Source organism: Acanthopagrus latus, chromosome 14, assembly GCF_904848185.1.
Source record: "Acanthopagrus latus isolate v.2019 chromosome 14, fAcaLat1.1, whole genome shotgun sequence".
NCBI classification, from domain to species: domain Eukaryota; kingdom Metazoa; phylum Chordata; class Actinopteri; order Spariformes; family Sparidae; genus Acanthopagrus; species Acanthopagrus latus.
In genome coordinates, this window is record NC_051052.1 from 12,974,074 (window position 1) to 12,991,735 (window position 17,662).

At 42.2% G+C, this 17,662-nt stretch overlaps 1 protein-coding gene across 9 annotated transcripts in view; it reads left to right on the forward strand.

The window, feature by feature from the left end:
* Positions 1-17,620, forward strand: part of cacna1c (calcium channel, voltage-dependent, L type, alpha 1C subunit) — a 210,730-nt gene extending 193,110 nt beyond the window's left edge. For all 9 annotated transcript variants that reach the window (XM_037121307.1, XM_037121309.1, XM_037121308.1 and 6 more), the window contains 9 exons: positions 1,309-1,673; positions 1,974-2,000; positions 4,200-4,328; positions 4,432-4,559; positions 4,673-4,770; positions 4,896-4,992; positions 5,589-5,697; positions 5,792-5,954; positions 6,254-17,620. In XM_037121307.1, coding sequence (XP_036977202.1) covers positions 1,309-1,673; positions 1,974-2,000; positions 4,200-4,328; positions 4,432-4,559; positions 4,673-4,770; positions 4,896-4,992; positions 5,589-5,697; positions 5,792-5,954; positions 6,254-6,742 — 1,605 coding nt within the window. In that variant the 3' untranslated portion in view covers positions 6,743-17,620. The remainder of the gene's footprint in view (positions 1-1,308; positions 1,674-1,973; positions 2,001-4,199; positions 4,329-4,431; positions 4,560-4,672; positions 4,771-4,895; positions 4,993-5,588; positions 5,698-5,791; positions 5,955-6,253) is intronic.
* The last annotated feature ends 42 nt before the right edge of the window (positions 17,621-17,662 follow it).

A 17,662-nucleotide genomic window follows, 5' to 3' on the forward strand; every position in this document is an offset into this window, starting at 1 on the left:
AGAAAGAGAGAGAGAGATGATCAGCGCCCAGCTTGAAGCCATATTACTGCTCCATGCACATACACGGACATGCTTGCATGTGCTCAGAGGTTCGAAGACATTAAAAAAAGGCTCATTCTCCACCACAAAGCTTGGCTACCAATCACTGCAGATACCGAACCAAATTTTGGTAGTTGGTCACATGCATTTCAGAAGACCATCCAGTGGCTGCAAATGCAAAATAAGAACAACACATATTTTATTTTAAATGAAAACTATAAAATTAAACAGACAAGATCATTTCCTCAAACAGTTGAGCACTGTAAGTCTGCTTGATTCCGCAGTTGCGTTATGTTCCAGCTGCGACATGGCCACCAAAAATCGTTCTAGACAAGGCATGTGATGCCAGAGAATACAGTGCAGGATTGTCTGAAGTGTCCCAAAAGCAGCTATCAGCTCTGCTGCACTTCAAAAATGTGCTTAGTCTATTTTTGACAAACGCTGCATCAAGCTGTATAGAGCAGCTTTAACCAGGCAAGAAGACAGACACAGTAATTACATAGAGAATCAGCTAGATTTTCAAAATAAAACACCGTACATAGCCTACTTACCCCTAAAACAACCAAATCAATCAAATTTGAGCAAATCAACAAAAGCAAGCAGGCAAAACGCTCAATTTCTCAAAGCCATGTGGAGGACGGACATCATACAGCTGTGCTCGGTGAAATCAAGGCATAAGCCTCTGACAAAAAAAAATATACACACACATACACTTCTTCGCTCAAGGGTAAGTTATGCAACTTATCAGCCTCCATTTACAGTATCATTGCCATTGCTTTGAATTATTCACTACTGTATTCTGTTACTTTTACATACTCTATCCAACACACATAGAGTGAAATAGGTGCTTAATGAATGTTAAATATAGAGAATCCCACCACCCCTCTTACATGTATCTGTTATTAGGCATTACAAAGAGTTTTGACTGAGACTTAGTGCCTAGTTCATTCAGTCCCATAGCTCTGCTCCCATGCTAAAGATTTCATCTGTAAAATACAGTTTTTGCATTTTCATCTTGGCTGAGAAAAGTTTTGTTGCTGCCAGCAGTGAATGTGACAACAGTAAATCTGATTGAGTGTTTGAGTGTAGATAAGATATAGATATAACATTTTGATTTAAACAATTTTAACCCCCTGCCTTTTTTCCAGTATTCTCATCTTCTTTTCTCCTCTTTCCTTTACTCATCTCTTCTTCCTTTTCTGTCTCTTCCATTATCTCATTTACCTTTCTTCCTTTCATCATCTTTCTCTCTCTCCTCTCACCCTACAGCGTACGGGCGGGTTGTTCAGCAACCATGTCAACTACTACAACCAGAGCGATGGCCGCAGTTCCTTCCCACAGTCCTTCACTACCCAGCGTCCCTTGCACATCAGCCAGAAGGGCTCCCCTTGCGAAGGTGAAAGTCCGTCCCACGAAAAGCTCATGGACTCGACCACTTTCACCCCGTCCTCTTACTCTTCATCTGGCTCCAACGCCAACATCAACAACGCCAACAACACCGGCATGGCCGGGGTGGCGACCCAGGGAATCAGTCGGTTCCCAAGCCCGTCCATAAGTACTGTGGACGGGCACACAGGACAGCCGCTCACCCCCATCCTGCTACCAAGATCAGCATGGTGCTTTCCTCCAAAGAGGTGAGTGAGGCCAACAGCAGATAACATCTGCATCTTATCAGGTGTTTTAACATTGTCTTTTATTGAAGTGCTGTTGAAGAGTCTTTTTTTCCTTTCCTACCAAACGTGCTCTTGAACCGCAGAAAGAAGCATTAGTCTGTCTCTTTTGTTTCAAGAACATCATTGCAGCTATTTAACTTGTCAGCTAACATAATAAACAACATGACATTTCAGCACAGAGTTAAATCTTCTATTTCCTTCACTCTCTGTTTCCTTCCTCCTCTCTTTCCTTATATTTTTGTTTTTTCTGTCGGCGAGCAGGACGTGTTTTTATGACACCCTCATGCGGTATGTTGCCAGGGGACAGAGAGGGAGTGTGCGTGCCTGTGTGTGTGTGTGTTTCTGTGTGTGTGTGTGTTGTGTTAGTCCCCTAAATGCGTGCAATAAGGTTTCATAATGCTATATAAATTGGCATTGCTGTCAGAGTGCTATAATGAGACTTGTTGCTATGCACATAATGCTTTGGTTGCTACAGTATATCAAAAGCCAGGCCTCTGCGTTGCTACTATAAAGACTGCTACCAAAGCCATGGATAGACTGTTTGGTGCAACATGTCCAAACCTTTCCTATCAAAGGCTCTTACTGCTGCTGTTCTCCGCTGTTTTATTGTATTTAACGGCAGGTCTGGGTTAGACACAATTTCAGACGGGCTTTACGACTAGCTAGAATGACATGAAATTTGCTCTGGATTTTCAAGGTCCCCAGATCCCTTACGAGTTTGATGACCCTCCTTACATGTAAGTTAGCGTACTTAGTATAACCTGATCCTCAGGGGGATGAAGATTTTCCATTTCTGACAGGAGATAAGAGAGAAGATTGCTGTCACAAAAAAAAACCCTTACACTCCAATCCTTTTCTACGTGCAAAGATATGAGAGCGGCACATTAACAAGTTGGTCATTTATTACTTTTTCAAGAAACATTACATCTTCTAGACTTTAGCTTTGGTTGTGATTAGGTCTGCACAATATGGTAAAAATAATGCATATTGCAATTGTTCCACAGATATTGGGATTGCAATATATTTCACAATTCACAATTTTTATTTTTATTTAGAAAACGTATGAAAATCATTACGATGGAACATTTTTGGGGTTCTGTACCAAGCTAACGTGTTCTCTGACTTATCAGAAGACCATAGAGTGCGATTCATCAGTAATTATATTACTGTAATTATATTAGATTTGTGCAGCCCTAGTTTTGATCCTAGAAGATCAGCCTAAGTGTATGGAGGGGGGTAAATTAGGGGGCAAGATGAGTTAAACCCCTTCATGTTCTGTGTGTTGATCTAGATTTGAGTGCTCCATTACAGCCAAAGCATTGTATAAGCTTTCCGAATCACCATCTCTTTGGATTTGCTTGATTTAGCGACAGAGTAACCTTCACCCAGCTGCCATGTGTAGTGAGCATTATCTCATCCAGAACAGTCTTAGTCAGGTTTTAATCAAATACGCTCTAACCCAGAGTTTGCTGTGGAGCCCTTTAAGAGCTGTGGATTAAAGGAACATCTTGACAGTTTGAAATGTAATTTTTCACCAGGCAGTTCTTTGAGAATTGTATATGCCAGTGCAAAAAAAAAAAAACTGCACTGGTAACTGTGTGCTAAGATGTTTCTTTTTTTTTTTGACTTGTGAATTTGAAACACCACCATTAACAGGTGGTTTCTTGGAGTTGGCATGATGTAGCCTTTTAACCTGACAATCTGATGAAGAAGAAAAGATTATACTTCAAATGTCAAGATGCCTTGTTAAAGCTTAAGTCTGGAGTATGAAACAGATGTGGACAGATAGTGTGACAAGACATCTTTGGAATACAAAGACAATACAACCTTATACAGATTATTTACAGAGTCTGGATTAAGTCTCTCAGGGGGAAAAACATACAAAATACAATTTTGAGATAGACATGAGGAGTTAAACAGTAAATTGTATCCAGGCATTTTGTCCTCTTCTTCATAGATGAGTAGAAAAGTATCTGATTCTTTATTGGCTTTCATTTTAAATGATGAGAACAGCATAAAAATTTAATTTCCCAGTAGGCGTACATTAGATGCTGCTCTCCAAGTACCAGCTAACAACATCACATCCCAAGACATTATCTTGTCCGTCCTTCTTGTTGTTCTTTAAAGATGTCTGCACCTCAGTCGTGCTATCAGTTTGTCATATTCCAGTTGTTGCCTCTGATGCTTTTTACATTTTGCTCCAACAAAATAGTTCCCACCTGCTTCTCCTCCTCCCTTCCCTCTTCTTCTCCATCCTCCTCTGTCCTTCTCCTACATGCAGTAGTTAAACCTCAGTGGGTTTCTCCTTCTCTCCTCCTGCGCTCCTCTGAGTTTTTTGCTAATCAGCTGCTTCTTTTTGTCTATGTGTTTACATGTGTCTGCCTACTCGTCTGCCTGTTACTCTGTCTGTTGTCTGTGTTTATGTTCATTTTGCTTGTTTTTTTTGTTTGTTTGTCTCGGGTTGCGTGCTTGTTTGTTCGTTGGCAGCTCGGACTCAAGTGACAGCCGTCTGCCGATCATCCGAAGGGGCGAGGGGTCAACAGAGGAGACGTACGATGAGAGCTACGCTGACGACAGGGAGTATCATGAGGACGACCACTCGCTCTCCTCTGACATGTACTACTGACACACACGCACAGAAATAATTTGGCTTTTATCTCTGCATTGGATTATCTTTGCGGAGGATCTTTCATTAACTCCTCTTGTGTGTACTCATTAGGCTGGTGTATCATGATGACACATGTAAGCAGCTGACTCCCATGGAGGGAGGAGAGGAGGTAGAAGACAGAAGAGGAGGCGGAGGGTGGCAGTCTCCCAGGAGAGTCTTCCTCTGCCCCACTTCTCTGGGTGAGTAAACACACGTGCAACTGAATACAATGCCTCCATTTCTGTATTTTACCTATTTTTACATGCCGTGTGTCTGCATTATTGCTGTATGTGTGTGTGTATGTGTGCATTAGGGCGGAGATCATCTTTCCACCTGGAGTGTCTGAGGAGACAGTCAAGGCCAGACGTCTCCCAGAAGACGGCCGTACCCTTACACCTTGTACATCATCAGGTAGAAGTTGTCCTCGAATCCTCTTCCACATAAATGCACATAAACAAGTTGTAAACCCTTAAAGCCATCCCAGCTATTTTCTCTGCTCCACTCCAACACTCTTTCTCCGCTCTGTCTTCCTCCAGGCTCTGGCAGTCGCAGGGTTGAGTCCTCTGTTAAGAAGGAGTCACTCACCTACCCTCTTCAGCCGGCTGTGCTCCACGCCTCCAGGCAGTCCCACAGGTATGCTGCATCCTCTGCGCAGTTCGAAATCCAAAAAGCTGTTTGTCAGTAATGTTGCTTTTCCTCAGCAAGCAAAATTATGTTAGGTGTTCAGAGTGGCCTCCAGCATTGGATGCTTGCTGGACATAACACAAGGCGGTGCTGACTGTCACACTCAACCTTCTTATAAACATGCTTATACTTAATGTCAACACCTGATTGGACAAACACCGACATGGTTTAGTGAAATGTTCTTCAGACAATTTGAGACTAGAAATTAAGTTATGGGATTGCTGGATCTGTCTTTATATTTGTTCAACAATGGTGAATTGATGTTGTTCAGGAGTTGTCAGAGACGCCAGGTCACATTTGACACACCCCTTATTTACAGAAATCAGCCTAGACCTTAACCTCATGTTACTGAGGAGTGGACAACATAAGAGTGTCTAAAAAAATGCAACACAGCGCTACTAGAATGTACAGGAGGGCTGCTTACATGGCCAGTGAATGGGAAGCATGGCTATGAAGAGCCCTATGTGTACAAGTCTTCTTACCATGCTTCATTTTTTGAGTTTGGTTCCGTCTCCTAATTGTTTCTCCGCTCTTTGTTTTTCTAGCCCATGGCAGTGATGCCTCCTACCAGCGAGTGCCCTCTCTGAGGCTAGAGGGCTCAAACTCTCATGAAAAGCTCAATACCAGTTTGCCCTCTGTCAACTGTGGGCCCTGGTGAGACTAAGTACCTTGAAAAATATCAGTTATGATGACGATCATGTAACTGTAGAGTAGGTAAGTATAATAACAAAGAAATTATTGCCCCTAGGTACAGCGACAGTAATGGGAACAGCAGGGTGCCCAGTCCTAGCCCCAGTGTGTCAGTTTCCAATCCAAGACCACAGCGGCCGGTGTCGCTCACAGTGCCCTCACTGCTGGGAAAAGACTCCAGCTCACTGTGTCACGGCAGCGCAGGCAGTCTGGTGGAGGCGGTCAGTTGTTTTCTTTGTCTTATGTCAGTAATTCATAAGGTCACAGGATACGTTTGAGTGTTTTAGCCCTTTGGGTCTTTGACATGTTTCAAATGAGACATTATGACGGATTGAAAGGTCAAGACTTATAGACTTCTGTCCTAGAATAAGTGCCTCAAATAGACACTGCTTTTTTATATAATAAACAAGCAATTTGATGACATCACGATCAAAAGTCTAAAAAAATAATCCCCACATTTCCTTTTTGTCTCCCTTCCTTCCTCTCCGTTTATTCATCCATATCCCATTTCCCTCTCAAGGTGCTAATATCAGAGGGTTTGGGTCATTTCGCCCAGGATCCGTCGTTCATTGAGGTGACCAAAGCCGAGTTGGCTGACGCCTGCGACATGACCATTGAGGAGATGGAGCACGCAGCCAACAACATTCTCAACGGCAGCAGCGCCACAAACGCCACATCAAGCACCTCCTCCACCTCCCAGCACAGCCCCAATGGCAACCTCCTCCCCTTCCACACAGCAGCAGCAGCAGCAGCAGCAACGCACAGGGACCAAGTGGTCAGCGAGGGCGGGGAAGAGGCCGGTGGAAGCAGAGGTTCCATCCACGGCCCGTCCTCAGTGGAGGAGCGGCAGGAGCTGCTAGCAGGGGGGAGGGGACGAGAAGAGGAGGAGGAAGAGGCGGAAGCGAAGGAGGAGGGGCACCACAGAAGCTCGCTTGTGATTGGAGGAGCGCGGCAGAGGAACAGCGGGCTGTTGGAGGACGAGGATAATGAGTGTGTGACGAGTTTGTAGGAGTCGGCTTGACGGGTTCGATCGGCCGACCGGCCCCTCTGACATCATCAGAGACTGACGCTTGTCAGTGCTGGGTTACAGCGCCGCAGCTGGCTCTGTCTGTCCCCGCCCCTCACACACACATAAACACACACACACACACACACACTGTCTGCCTCTCTGCCAGACGTAACCGTTCTGGACATTGGCGGCCAGTGACGCAACCTTAAACACCTGGTTATGACTTTGTTGGTTTCTATGAGTTTGTATGTGTGTGAATATTTGTAGTAAAGTATACCACACTATACTCTATAATATCTGAGTGTATGCTCGTGTGTGTGATCTATGATTTTCTCTATTTGTACGTGTACGTGAGTGCGTGTGTTCTCCACACGTGTCTGAGTGTGTCTCTAAAGTGCCTCACAGTTTTATCATGTCCTCAAAGTGTGAAGAGCAGAAAAGTAGAGACAAGCAAAAAACATGCAAGGGGAAAGCAGGGATGAAGGAAAGGTAGAGAGGAAATACCAGAAGCAGGATGTCCTTTTATGGATTTCCTGCCGTTGACATAATGTGTTAATTGTTTTCATTTCCTCTGCCTACTTTGGTGTTGTGTTATTGTTGTTTGTCTGGCCGCCATGAAGCCAGGTAGGGGACAGCAGACCAGCTCGTGGGGGGGGGTCTGTTAAGGATTCAAACCTGACCGTACCCACTTGAGGTCAAAGGTCAACTCCTCCTTCTTGGTTCACTGATGATGAAGCGCTGTATTGAGTAAACGGGGGCGAGGAAAACCCTGTTTGAAATCTCATTTCTCTTCCTCTTCCAAAGCTAAGGAACCTTGGAGCACAGCCCTGCCAGCCTGGGGGTGGGATTAAGGTGACACGCCACCCCTAGCCAAGGGGGGGAAGGATTTGAGGGACGGACCAACAGCCACAACAGGGCTGCTGTAGGGGGCCACGGGCAGAGAGAGACACTCTCTGGCCAACAGGAAGCTAGCCAGCTCTTTCATTCGCTGGTCGATAAGATGCCAGCGAGAGACAAACTCAACTCGTCCGTCACCTTGATCTGGCTTTGCCTCCTTCACCGCTTTTACTTGTTTGGCCACACCCACTTCCTGCCCCAAACAGGAAATGGGAGGAGCATTTGGTGGCTAAGCAGCGACAGCAAGCCCTCTAATTCTGCCTCATACCTCGCCGTTCCTCACTCCTCCCTCTCTCCTTCCTCCCTCCTCTTTGGTTTTTCCACCATCACGTCTCCCTCCATCGCTGGGTTTTTGCTTTTTCAGCCCTCGGGAGGCGAGTGTGTCGAACAGGGCAACAGAGACGGAGGGTGGAGGAGAGAACGGGAGTGACCGATTGAAAAGAAAACAGACTCTGGGCATGGATCTACAGAGGATCTGTCCGTCAATCAACCTCACTTCCTTCTCCGAGACCCTCCTCTTCCTCTCAGCGTGAAATCCTATTGGATTTGCTGCCACACACTCTCTCTACAGACCACGCCCACTATGTATTTAACAGTTCAATATTGTGCAAAACTGGCTAGCCATGACTATTTTGTTTTATATTCATGATGTTATTGGTTTAATTTATCCTTGATTTGTTTGCACAATCGGGGTGCTGGTCTTATAAATGTATTTTTGCTCGGTTTATTTTAGGAGAATTTTAAGAGGTTTTAAGTATCGAAGCAGGGCGTAGTGTTTGCGTGCGAGTGTATAACTATATTTGTGCGTGCGGGTGTGCGTCTGCGTTTTAGTACAGGACGTGTGTGTATGTGTGTGTGTGCGCGCGAATGTGTGAGATAGCGTGTATCTAAAAGGGGGGTCTTTCTCTCTATCAGTATGCACCTTTTACAGATTGTATCTATTTATTTATTTATTTTTCCCAGAAGAGAAAAAAATGTGCGTGAGGATGTACGTCTGTGTGTGCGTGCGCGTGTGCCTGTGTCCGAGTGGTTACTTATGTATTCTAAAAAGCTGATTTTAAGCCTAGACAGTAAATTAAGGTAGCATTACAAGTATGGTATTGTGTGTGTGTGTGTGTGTGTGTGTGTGTGTGTGTGTGAGAGAGAGAGAGAGGGAGAGAGAGGGTGTGTGTCTGTGTGCGTGTGTGTGAGTGATAATGGGCCTCCTTAACACAGGGTTACCATGGACAGGCATGCTTCCAAAGCTTTGTGGTTTCTTTAGCACGGTTTTTACTTTTTAGCCAAGCTGCAGAGTCAGAAGCTACTCTATCTTTGAAAATCAGTCATTTCATAACTTTTTGTTCATTTTTCCGTATAGAGGTAGTTAGGCGTAAGGTCTCCAGCGAGGTCAGAGCGACGGTCAACGTTTACAGCTGTGATGAGTTTCGGCGTTGCAGCTTGAAGGTAACAAGCCTTTTTGGCGTTTGCTGCTTTTACTTCTTGACGATGGACGGTCGCTCTGAACGGTAGAAGCACCAAATTCGCACTGCCACAGTGACGCCTCGTGAACTGAACTGGGGGTATGACGCCCCCCGATCACTCGGCTGTAACACACCGTAATTACAATGAGTTTGTCATTTAATCATAGTTTCAACTCCAAATGAACTATTAGGGCTGGTGTACAGATGCTGCAAGACTTCTGAATCACATCTCTTTGTCTGAGGTCTGCTCATATCACAAAACATGATGATTTATTGTTGATTTTTTTTTTTTTTTTTTTTTTTGTCATTGTTAGAAATAAAAGATTTCCCTGTCTGTAATCATTGTACTACAGACAGGGAATTGATAAGATGTGTTTGGGTGACGTGATAAATTCTTGGACACAGATCAGGAAAGTGTCATCTTGGAAGTTGTGTCCCGGCTGATCCCCTGGTGTGATTTCTGTCTTTTCATTTTCTCTTTAGGGATTTTTTGGTAGCATGCTGACAACTTTTTATCGACCTTTCTCTAGTATGGCACAGGTATGATCCTCAGGCCTCAGTACATTACACAGGGCACAGGTCTCTCTTTGTATCTTCTCCAAAAAAAAACATTCCTAATGTCAGTATCACACCCTTGTTACCAGTATTCACATTTATTAAATGACTTACTAATATTTCAAGCTGAAGTTATTTAAATAAGCGCTCAAACTTTGGAGGAAAAAACACAATTGTAATCACCAAAATCCCAATGCAAAGTCAAGTAGACGCTAGGATAGTCTGTATCTTACCATACTAGTGCTCCCATGCAGATACATCTCAGTTATAAATTTACATTAGCATTAAAAACAGTTTCTTCAAACTCTTTACTAGCCCGGAAATCTAAATATGTTCAAGTAACAGTTCTGTAATTCCATAAATTGTCTCAATTAAAATGTCACTTTAATACACAATGAATTCCCACCCAGAAACGCCACCACATGTCACCTTACAGCCATGAGTTTTCCCTTTGAGTTACCACGAAGGACTAACTGCTGAGCTCTCATTCCCACGTGTTAAGCAGAGCAGGTTTGTGGCAGGGAAGGGTATGCATGAACACACTGCCATACACTGCATCCTGTGCCAGTAACAGACTTCTGACATTATTATGCAAACTAAATGTGAATGTTGAACGTGTTTTAAGTGGCAGTGCTAATTGTTGTTTTTGTGGTTCTGATCATACAAACCCCGAAGAAGTCTGTGTTGTCAAAGGAAATACCCTTCCTGACATTTTTTTTTTCCTTCATAAGATATCTTCAGCATTTCATTCTTTCTTTCAGTTGTTCTAAAAGCACCTCATTTAAATAGTCCTTTTATTTAAATAACGTGATACCATAAGCTCAGTTTCAGTATAAGCTGCTTCTTTTCAGTCGGACTTTGAAGTCTAAAGGTTATGAAGGCAGATTTAGGAATGGTCAAGCATGTTAATGTGTGTGCAGGGAAGCATCTGGGTTCAGCGTTTTGATCTTGAGGTTAGGACGTTTTTGTTTTGGATTCCACACCTTGCTGCATCGGCCCTGGTAAAGTTTATTAAATTCCCCTCCTGGAACGTGGACATTCAGCAACCCCTCCATTTTTGTGAATAAAAGACAATACATGATAGTCACGTGCACTCTGAAGCTAGATTCAGTCCCTAATTCACGTTCAGTGAGACATTATAGACGTGCACGCTCCTACAGAGTAACTCTGCGTATCAGAAGTGCCAAACCAGGCAGTGTTGTGTCTGTTTGGAGGCTCTTTGGTGTCAGGTGATTCTGTCAGAGGCCTGTGGTGCCCTCGTGTGGAGTGGAGCAGCATTGCAGTTGTTGTTTTTTTTATGTTCCATGTAGGTTAGCGTGAACTCTGAGGTGTTGTTTGGCAGTGTACGGTTTGAGTGGATGTAAACCTGCATCCCACAAGATATGCAAAAACAATGCAATAACTATGACTGTATACTAGGTTCCCGAAGTAAATGTACTTGTGAAAGTGAAAAAAAAAATATCATGCCAATGTTTTTTTGTTTTGTTTAGTTTTTTCTTTTCTGTTTGTTACACTTGTAAGTAAACTCAGTGGTTTCCATGCCAGAGAAACCTAACATACTTGAAATCAGGTACATTGCAGTGCAGTATAGTAAAGATGTATTTATTTATCTTGATCGTGGCAGGGTGTCAGATTCGCGCCTGCGGTCGGAGGCACGTGTCGAGACAGCGAGGTGAGGTGTCCCTTTTCTCTCGTTTATTTCCAGTCAGTTCTTTTAATGGATTGAGCTACAGTATGTGGGCGTTACCATCAGTATTGCATGAGGTTCACATGTTTGACGTTGAGCGTGCCAGGTATTGCGGTCGTTTTTTTGTTTTTAGCATATCGCATTATGACAGAGTAGCTATTTCTATTTAGTGTACATATGATTAAAGTCAGTATTTTTTTTCTCTACACACACATCTGACTGTGGACAGCAGTGGAGCGGTATTTGGATGGTGATTTTGCATATCTTGTGTCTTATGGGCTCATTCTCTGAGAAGGATAGAGCTCGTGTTTATATGATTATTGAGAAGCTGAGAGAAAAAGAGATCTAAAGTATTCTGACTCCCCAGTTTAAGACAGGCATCGCTACTTCTTTGCCTACGTGTTGCCATAGTCTCTGTCTTCGACTTCTATCTTTTCTCCTCGTCTGACATGTAGAAAATGGACCAGTGGAAATAATTCAGATGAAATGGACCGAATAACCCAAAACTGGTGGATGATACTGGACGAACACACAGGCAGGAGCCAACACATTCACACTTTGTAGCTTAGTAGCTTTATTCAAGCTCAAAGTGGACAGAATGCATGAAAAAGTCAATGATCGTTTAAAACCAGAGATTTGTCCCACTTCCATACTACACACTAATTCTGAGCAGGTTTGAAGTATTAGTCTTTTCAAACTTAAATGACAAAATCAGTCAAAGCAGTCCTGACGACCCAAAAGCTGCAAAAAATGAGAGTAACCTTTACTCCCCATTTGTTTTAGTCTTGAAGTCTTGAAGAAAATTGATGGTAGAAATATATGCAGCAGATATCCTGATGTGTAGCCCCTAGTATGGGTAAAGCTTCAAATATGTCGGAAACTATATTTCTAATATTCCAACAAATGATATCTCATTTTTATGCTGCATTTCAATTAAAGTTGGATGTCGTAATTTCCAACTTCTGACCTTCCAAAGTGTTCCAGGTGCTTGACGCCAAAAATTAACCAAAAGTTGGATGACAGGAACAAAACCATGTCTCCCTCAGCAGTGCAGCGACTCACGGAAAATGACGTGTGAGTTAACAGACGCCATTATACATTTAATGGTTAAAGACATTGTATGTATTGCATCATCTCTTGTTAGTATGCTGATTTCTTGTATACGCACAGCACAAACATACCACTAACGCAGTGTGTCGTATGGATTTGGAACATCCCTGTTGTGTCTGTTAGTAACGAGTAAATCTCCACCTGCAGCTAGTTAAACTAAAACTACACCCCTCTGCCATAAAGAAATTCAAGTTATTTCCTCGAGTGAAAGCAAAGATAGAGAGAGAATGAAGGCCTGGTTTATTGACGGATGACAATCTAGTAGATGGTTGACGACAGAGGGAAAGCAGCGGGTGTTTTGTCTGGATGGAGAGTAATTTTTGGTTTTATTTCATCATGTTTGAAGGTCTGACATGGTGAACTATATATCCAAGTAACGTTTCTTGTGCATGGGTTTCTCTCTCTAAGGATATAAAGTATTGGTCCTATGTGAATGATAATATCTTTTGTCTCACCACTAGCCAATGATTGTATATTTTTATATACTGTATACCATACTATAGCAAGATATATATGAATATATAGTATTTAATCACCAGAATGTTAGAGTAAGGAAAAAGGCAGGACACTTATTTGGGAATGTAGTTATTGAATACTGGTTATGAAAAATGTGCTATATATGCCTACTGACTGAGGGTCAGTATGAATTTATTGAACAAGTCCCACTTTAGTGACTGCACTGTTGACCTGAATGAAGCAGCAGGGAATGATGTAGTTATCTTTACTGAAGAGGATTGACGGAATTTACACAACAGGCTTGATTCCCAGACTTACAGTCTTTAACTTTAAATACGATTAGCTGAGCAACACAGAAAGGCGTCCTCACAGCTTTTCACGTTCGAACATCTAAAACACACTGGAAAGGCAGTGATCCATGCCTCAGTTTCACAGTTTGACATCTATCCTCTAACCTTTTAAGCAACAGACATCTAATATCTAAAACACGCTTCGCTTACGTGTTCGTTTTTTTCGTCGAAGTGTTTAAAAAGACATACCAGCAAAACCTGTCAGCGCAGGAGGTCAAAGTCTGGACATTTTTCCTACTGTAGCACCGAGAGAACTGTCTCTCTTTCACTAGTCCTATATCAGCGACACACACTTATACACTGTACACTTTTTCAAATGCATTATTTAAGCTATTAACATCAAACCAAAAAGTATCCACCTGTCAAGGACTAGAACTCTCTATGCTTTGAGCCATGAAAATCATGTAGCTTCAATTATTTTTCTTCCACAACAACAACAACAACAAAAAAAGGAATTAGTGGACTTGAACTACATCTCCAAAATGTACACTGACCTACTTTTGTGTGTTTATGCAGCAATGGAGAAAAAAAATTCAGTCACATCTTTTGTGTCATCTGAAAAAAAAAATGTTGAATTTATGTGACGGTGAGGTCGACGAAGACTCAAAAATATTTTATGTTTGTGTGGAAGAGCTGCTTTACGTGTACACGAATAAATCTGAAGCTGCTCAGTATTTAGAGAAAGATGTCATCCGACATGCTTTAACAAATATTATACACACATATACCACTTAAAAAGTATTAGAGTTGTGTTTATCCTAAACTACTATGAGAGAGGGTGAGGCCGGAGAGCAGGAGTCGTCTTTATGTTTCCTGTCGCTCAGATTTTCCTCACGTGACTCTACCATCGTCCCGACAGATCTATTTTCTTGTAAACAGAAATGTTTGTTGATCGTTGTCTGATCCTGACAAAACATATTTTAAGAGGACTATTTTGAATATAAATGTTATTTTCCTTTTTTTTTTTTCTAGGTACAAATCAGCAAAGCCTGTTGTAGGAATCTAATTAAATTTAATTATTAAAAATGTGAATTCCCCCTTTTTTTCCCCGGAGAAACAAGAGAGAGGACGTTCCTCTTTGTTTTTTCTGTTGTACAGACGTTATTTTGAAGACAGCACCAATGAACGCTTTGGGGGACAGAGAGTGCAAAGAGAGAATATATTATGAAATCCATGTGTCTTCTATTTTAGATATTATATATAGAAAACTATATCAAAATTATAAGATATTGAAGGTTTGTTGGATTTTGCAGAGGGTTGAAATAACTTTTTGAGATGAAATGCCCAGATCACATTTAAAATCCACATATGTTGGCATTTTCTATGTCGGACGCAGAGGACAGACGTTTTCAGTGTTTCTATTAGGTTTACAAACCATGATCGATAAGTTTCCTTTGTGTAAAGAAATTTGCATCCGTCTGTTGCCAGTGCAAAAGCAGGATTTTCGGGAGAGATGTGCAATTAGATTACAGTTATCTTCTCACTAGATGGATGGATTCATTACAAAAATATGACTGTCAAAAAATGATGCCGAGCGATAAACGAAACAAGGAACACATTCAATTTTATAGCCTGGAATAATCGGATCCTATTGAATGGATTTTGGAGGGAAGTATTCCGAAAATTTTAATAACCACAATCACTGTGGGCACATTTTTCCCAACCCTCTGCTTATTGTGCTGCACTGGCTCATAGTTGCAAACCCTCATAAGCGCATGTGAGGCCTTCGCCGATCAATCTTGGGTAAAAAAAAAAAATGGATTGATTCGCTCAAGACGGCGGTGAGGAGCAAATACCTGATTTATTTACGACCCTCTTCCTGGGTTTTTTCCCCCCGGGGCTGTCGAGCCCTGAAATGAACCAAATAGATGATATTTGCTTGCCCAGTAGATTCAGTAATAATATGTAGGATTGTTTGGTATGACTCACCCATCGTGTAGCAGCACCTACAGCAGCATCCCTATGTGGACATTAAGGACGACTGTTAATATTGTAAGGACCTTGAAAGCCTCATGTATATCACTCACTCCTTCTCTCACTGCTGTTCATACACTTGAATGAATAATAAGTCATAAAGGAGATCCCTGCATACGGAAGCCAGGGACTGCCATGCTTGCATTACCTTTATTTTGTGTGATCATTTACTTCATTAACTCGAGAAAACCTGTACTTGACCTTCCTCGGCTTCCGCTGTTACGGAAGCCTTGCCGTGCTAATGGGCTAATTCAATTTGTTATCCCGAGGAAATTCCAGGTTGACCTTTCTCAGCTTCCGTAGGTATGGAAGCCAAGAACGGCCATGCTTGTCAGATCAAGGAGTACCCATTTAAATATCCGCACATCAGACTGTATTTCAGTCAAGGTTCAGTCATGATAGTGATCTTCATAGCTGAAATCAGGTGTGATCAAATGAAACAGACGCTCGTTTTCGTGAAACAAGTCGCTCACTTGTTACAGATTATCTTGTTATCTCGAGAAATCTACGTTTTGTTTATAGAGCTAAATGAACCATGAAAAAAAGCTTAGTTATCTTAAATCGTGAACAAGAGCTCTCAAGATAACACCACTGAAAAAAATAATAATAATTGCGAGCATGGCCGTTTTTGGCATCCGTAGGATCCCTGTTTGCACACATTACGGTATCTGACACAGATTGCGCTTTATGCTTCACTTTCTTGGAGAAGGACACAGCACCCACAGCCTGTTGACAGAGCTAGAGGAGTTTTACTGTGCCAGTTTCTAACAGTGGCTTTCTTCAGGATCTTACTTCAGCTGACAGCTCTCCGCTCTCGAGGCGTGGCAGCAGCTTTACCATGCAGACTTTCTGTCGGTGGTTCCGGTGTTAAAACTGTGAAACCGTGAATGTCTCCTCCGTCTGCTGCTTCTCTCTGATTCCTCTGATAAGAGCTGCGTCACATTGCACCATGAATGAGAATGATTACATCCCTTGAATGTAAGACGCAGCGACGCTCATACTGGTGTACTTGCATATCTGAAAAAAACACCACTTTAATGGATAAAGGCTGTTGTTTTGGTATTTTTCCTTTTTTTTAGCAGCCCTTAGCGCAAGAAAGTGTTGGGAACTTTAGCCAGCTATCTCAGTTTGGACCACCACAGGCATAAAAGATCTGATTAGGCCTATTTGCTGACACATGGGGTCTGATTCCACCACATTTGACCACAATGAGTTAAAAACAAATAGCTCTTCTATGCCTGCGTGTGAGTAAATGCAGCTCTAACGAATGACTCGGCTCACCTGAGAGCAGCGGCAGTGTCATGTACATTATCAGTGTTTCCTTCCACCTCTGTGACAGCATGCAGGCCATTTATCCGGTGGCAGGAGATCCAAGGCTCCATCCGTATGATGTAGTGTTGATAGAAAAGCTTTCCTTGCTCCATATTTCTGAGTAAACAGCAGGGCCGCGTGGCTCTGTCCTCCACTGGTCAGTAGTGTCTTATGATCTTGTTCATAGTCTTAGTTCACTACTCATGCAAAGTGTTACAGGGCCTTTTGACAGGATTGAGCTGTTTGTTTGTTCTCGTTCTTTTTTCCTGTCAGGAGAGAAGTCTGTCGTCGACCCTCGAGTTTGTTTCGTGTGCCGGCAGCGGTGTTCACACAGAGACCAATTTGTTGTAATATTAGTAGTGACGCTACTGTTAAATGTAGTATTTAATGACAGCACTATTTATGGTCAAAAAAAATGAACTAGAGTGTGTTATTGTACTTGCGGTAGCTTTGGAGGCAGGTGGCCATTCTGTATCTTGAGTTCTATAACATAAGCCACTCCCCCCTCGGCATGCGAGGGATTTCATTGGTCCTGAGGTTGCTAAGTGACACTGGCCCAGCATCATTTGGTTTCCTCGGTGGTGACGACTGCATGGTCTCATGGTTGACACACCCTTTTTCTTCTTCTTCTTCTACTTCTTCTTCTGCTTCTCTTTCTTTTTTCTAAAGGAGAGTTCTTGATTTTTTTGGTTGTTTTTTTTTTTTTGTCCATTCATTTCATTTTAGATTTTAGAAAGGGAAAGAATATGAATCAAATAAATCAGAATATTAATTCAATCACTTTTTCTACTCCTATTTTCAATAAAAAGTGAAACGAAAAAACCAAACAAAAAGTTGATTTGTAAATAAGTGATGTACAGTTTGTATCTGTAACTTGTCAGTCTGTCATTGGTGACAGAGTCTGTCTTGCTTATAACGCACGCTACCAGTAAATAAAAAAAGGAAAAAGTATATTTAGACTGTATGGTCCCTTGAAAGCAAGTTTTAAATTAATATCTGATGTATATTCCTGTAACATTGCATTTTTATCTGAGGAATGATGTTATTAAAAAATTGCAAATAAATTGCATTTCCTACAGCTGTGTTTTTCACTTCCCTGTTGCTCTCACACGTCAGGTGT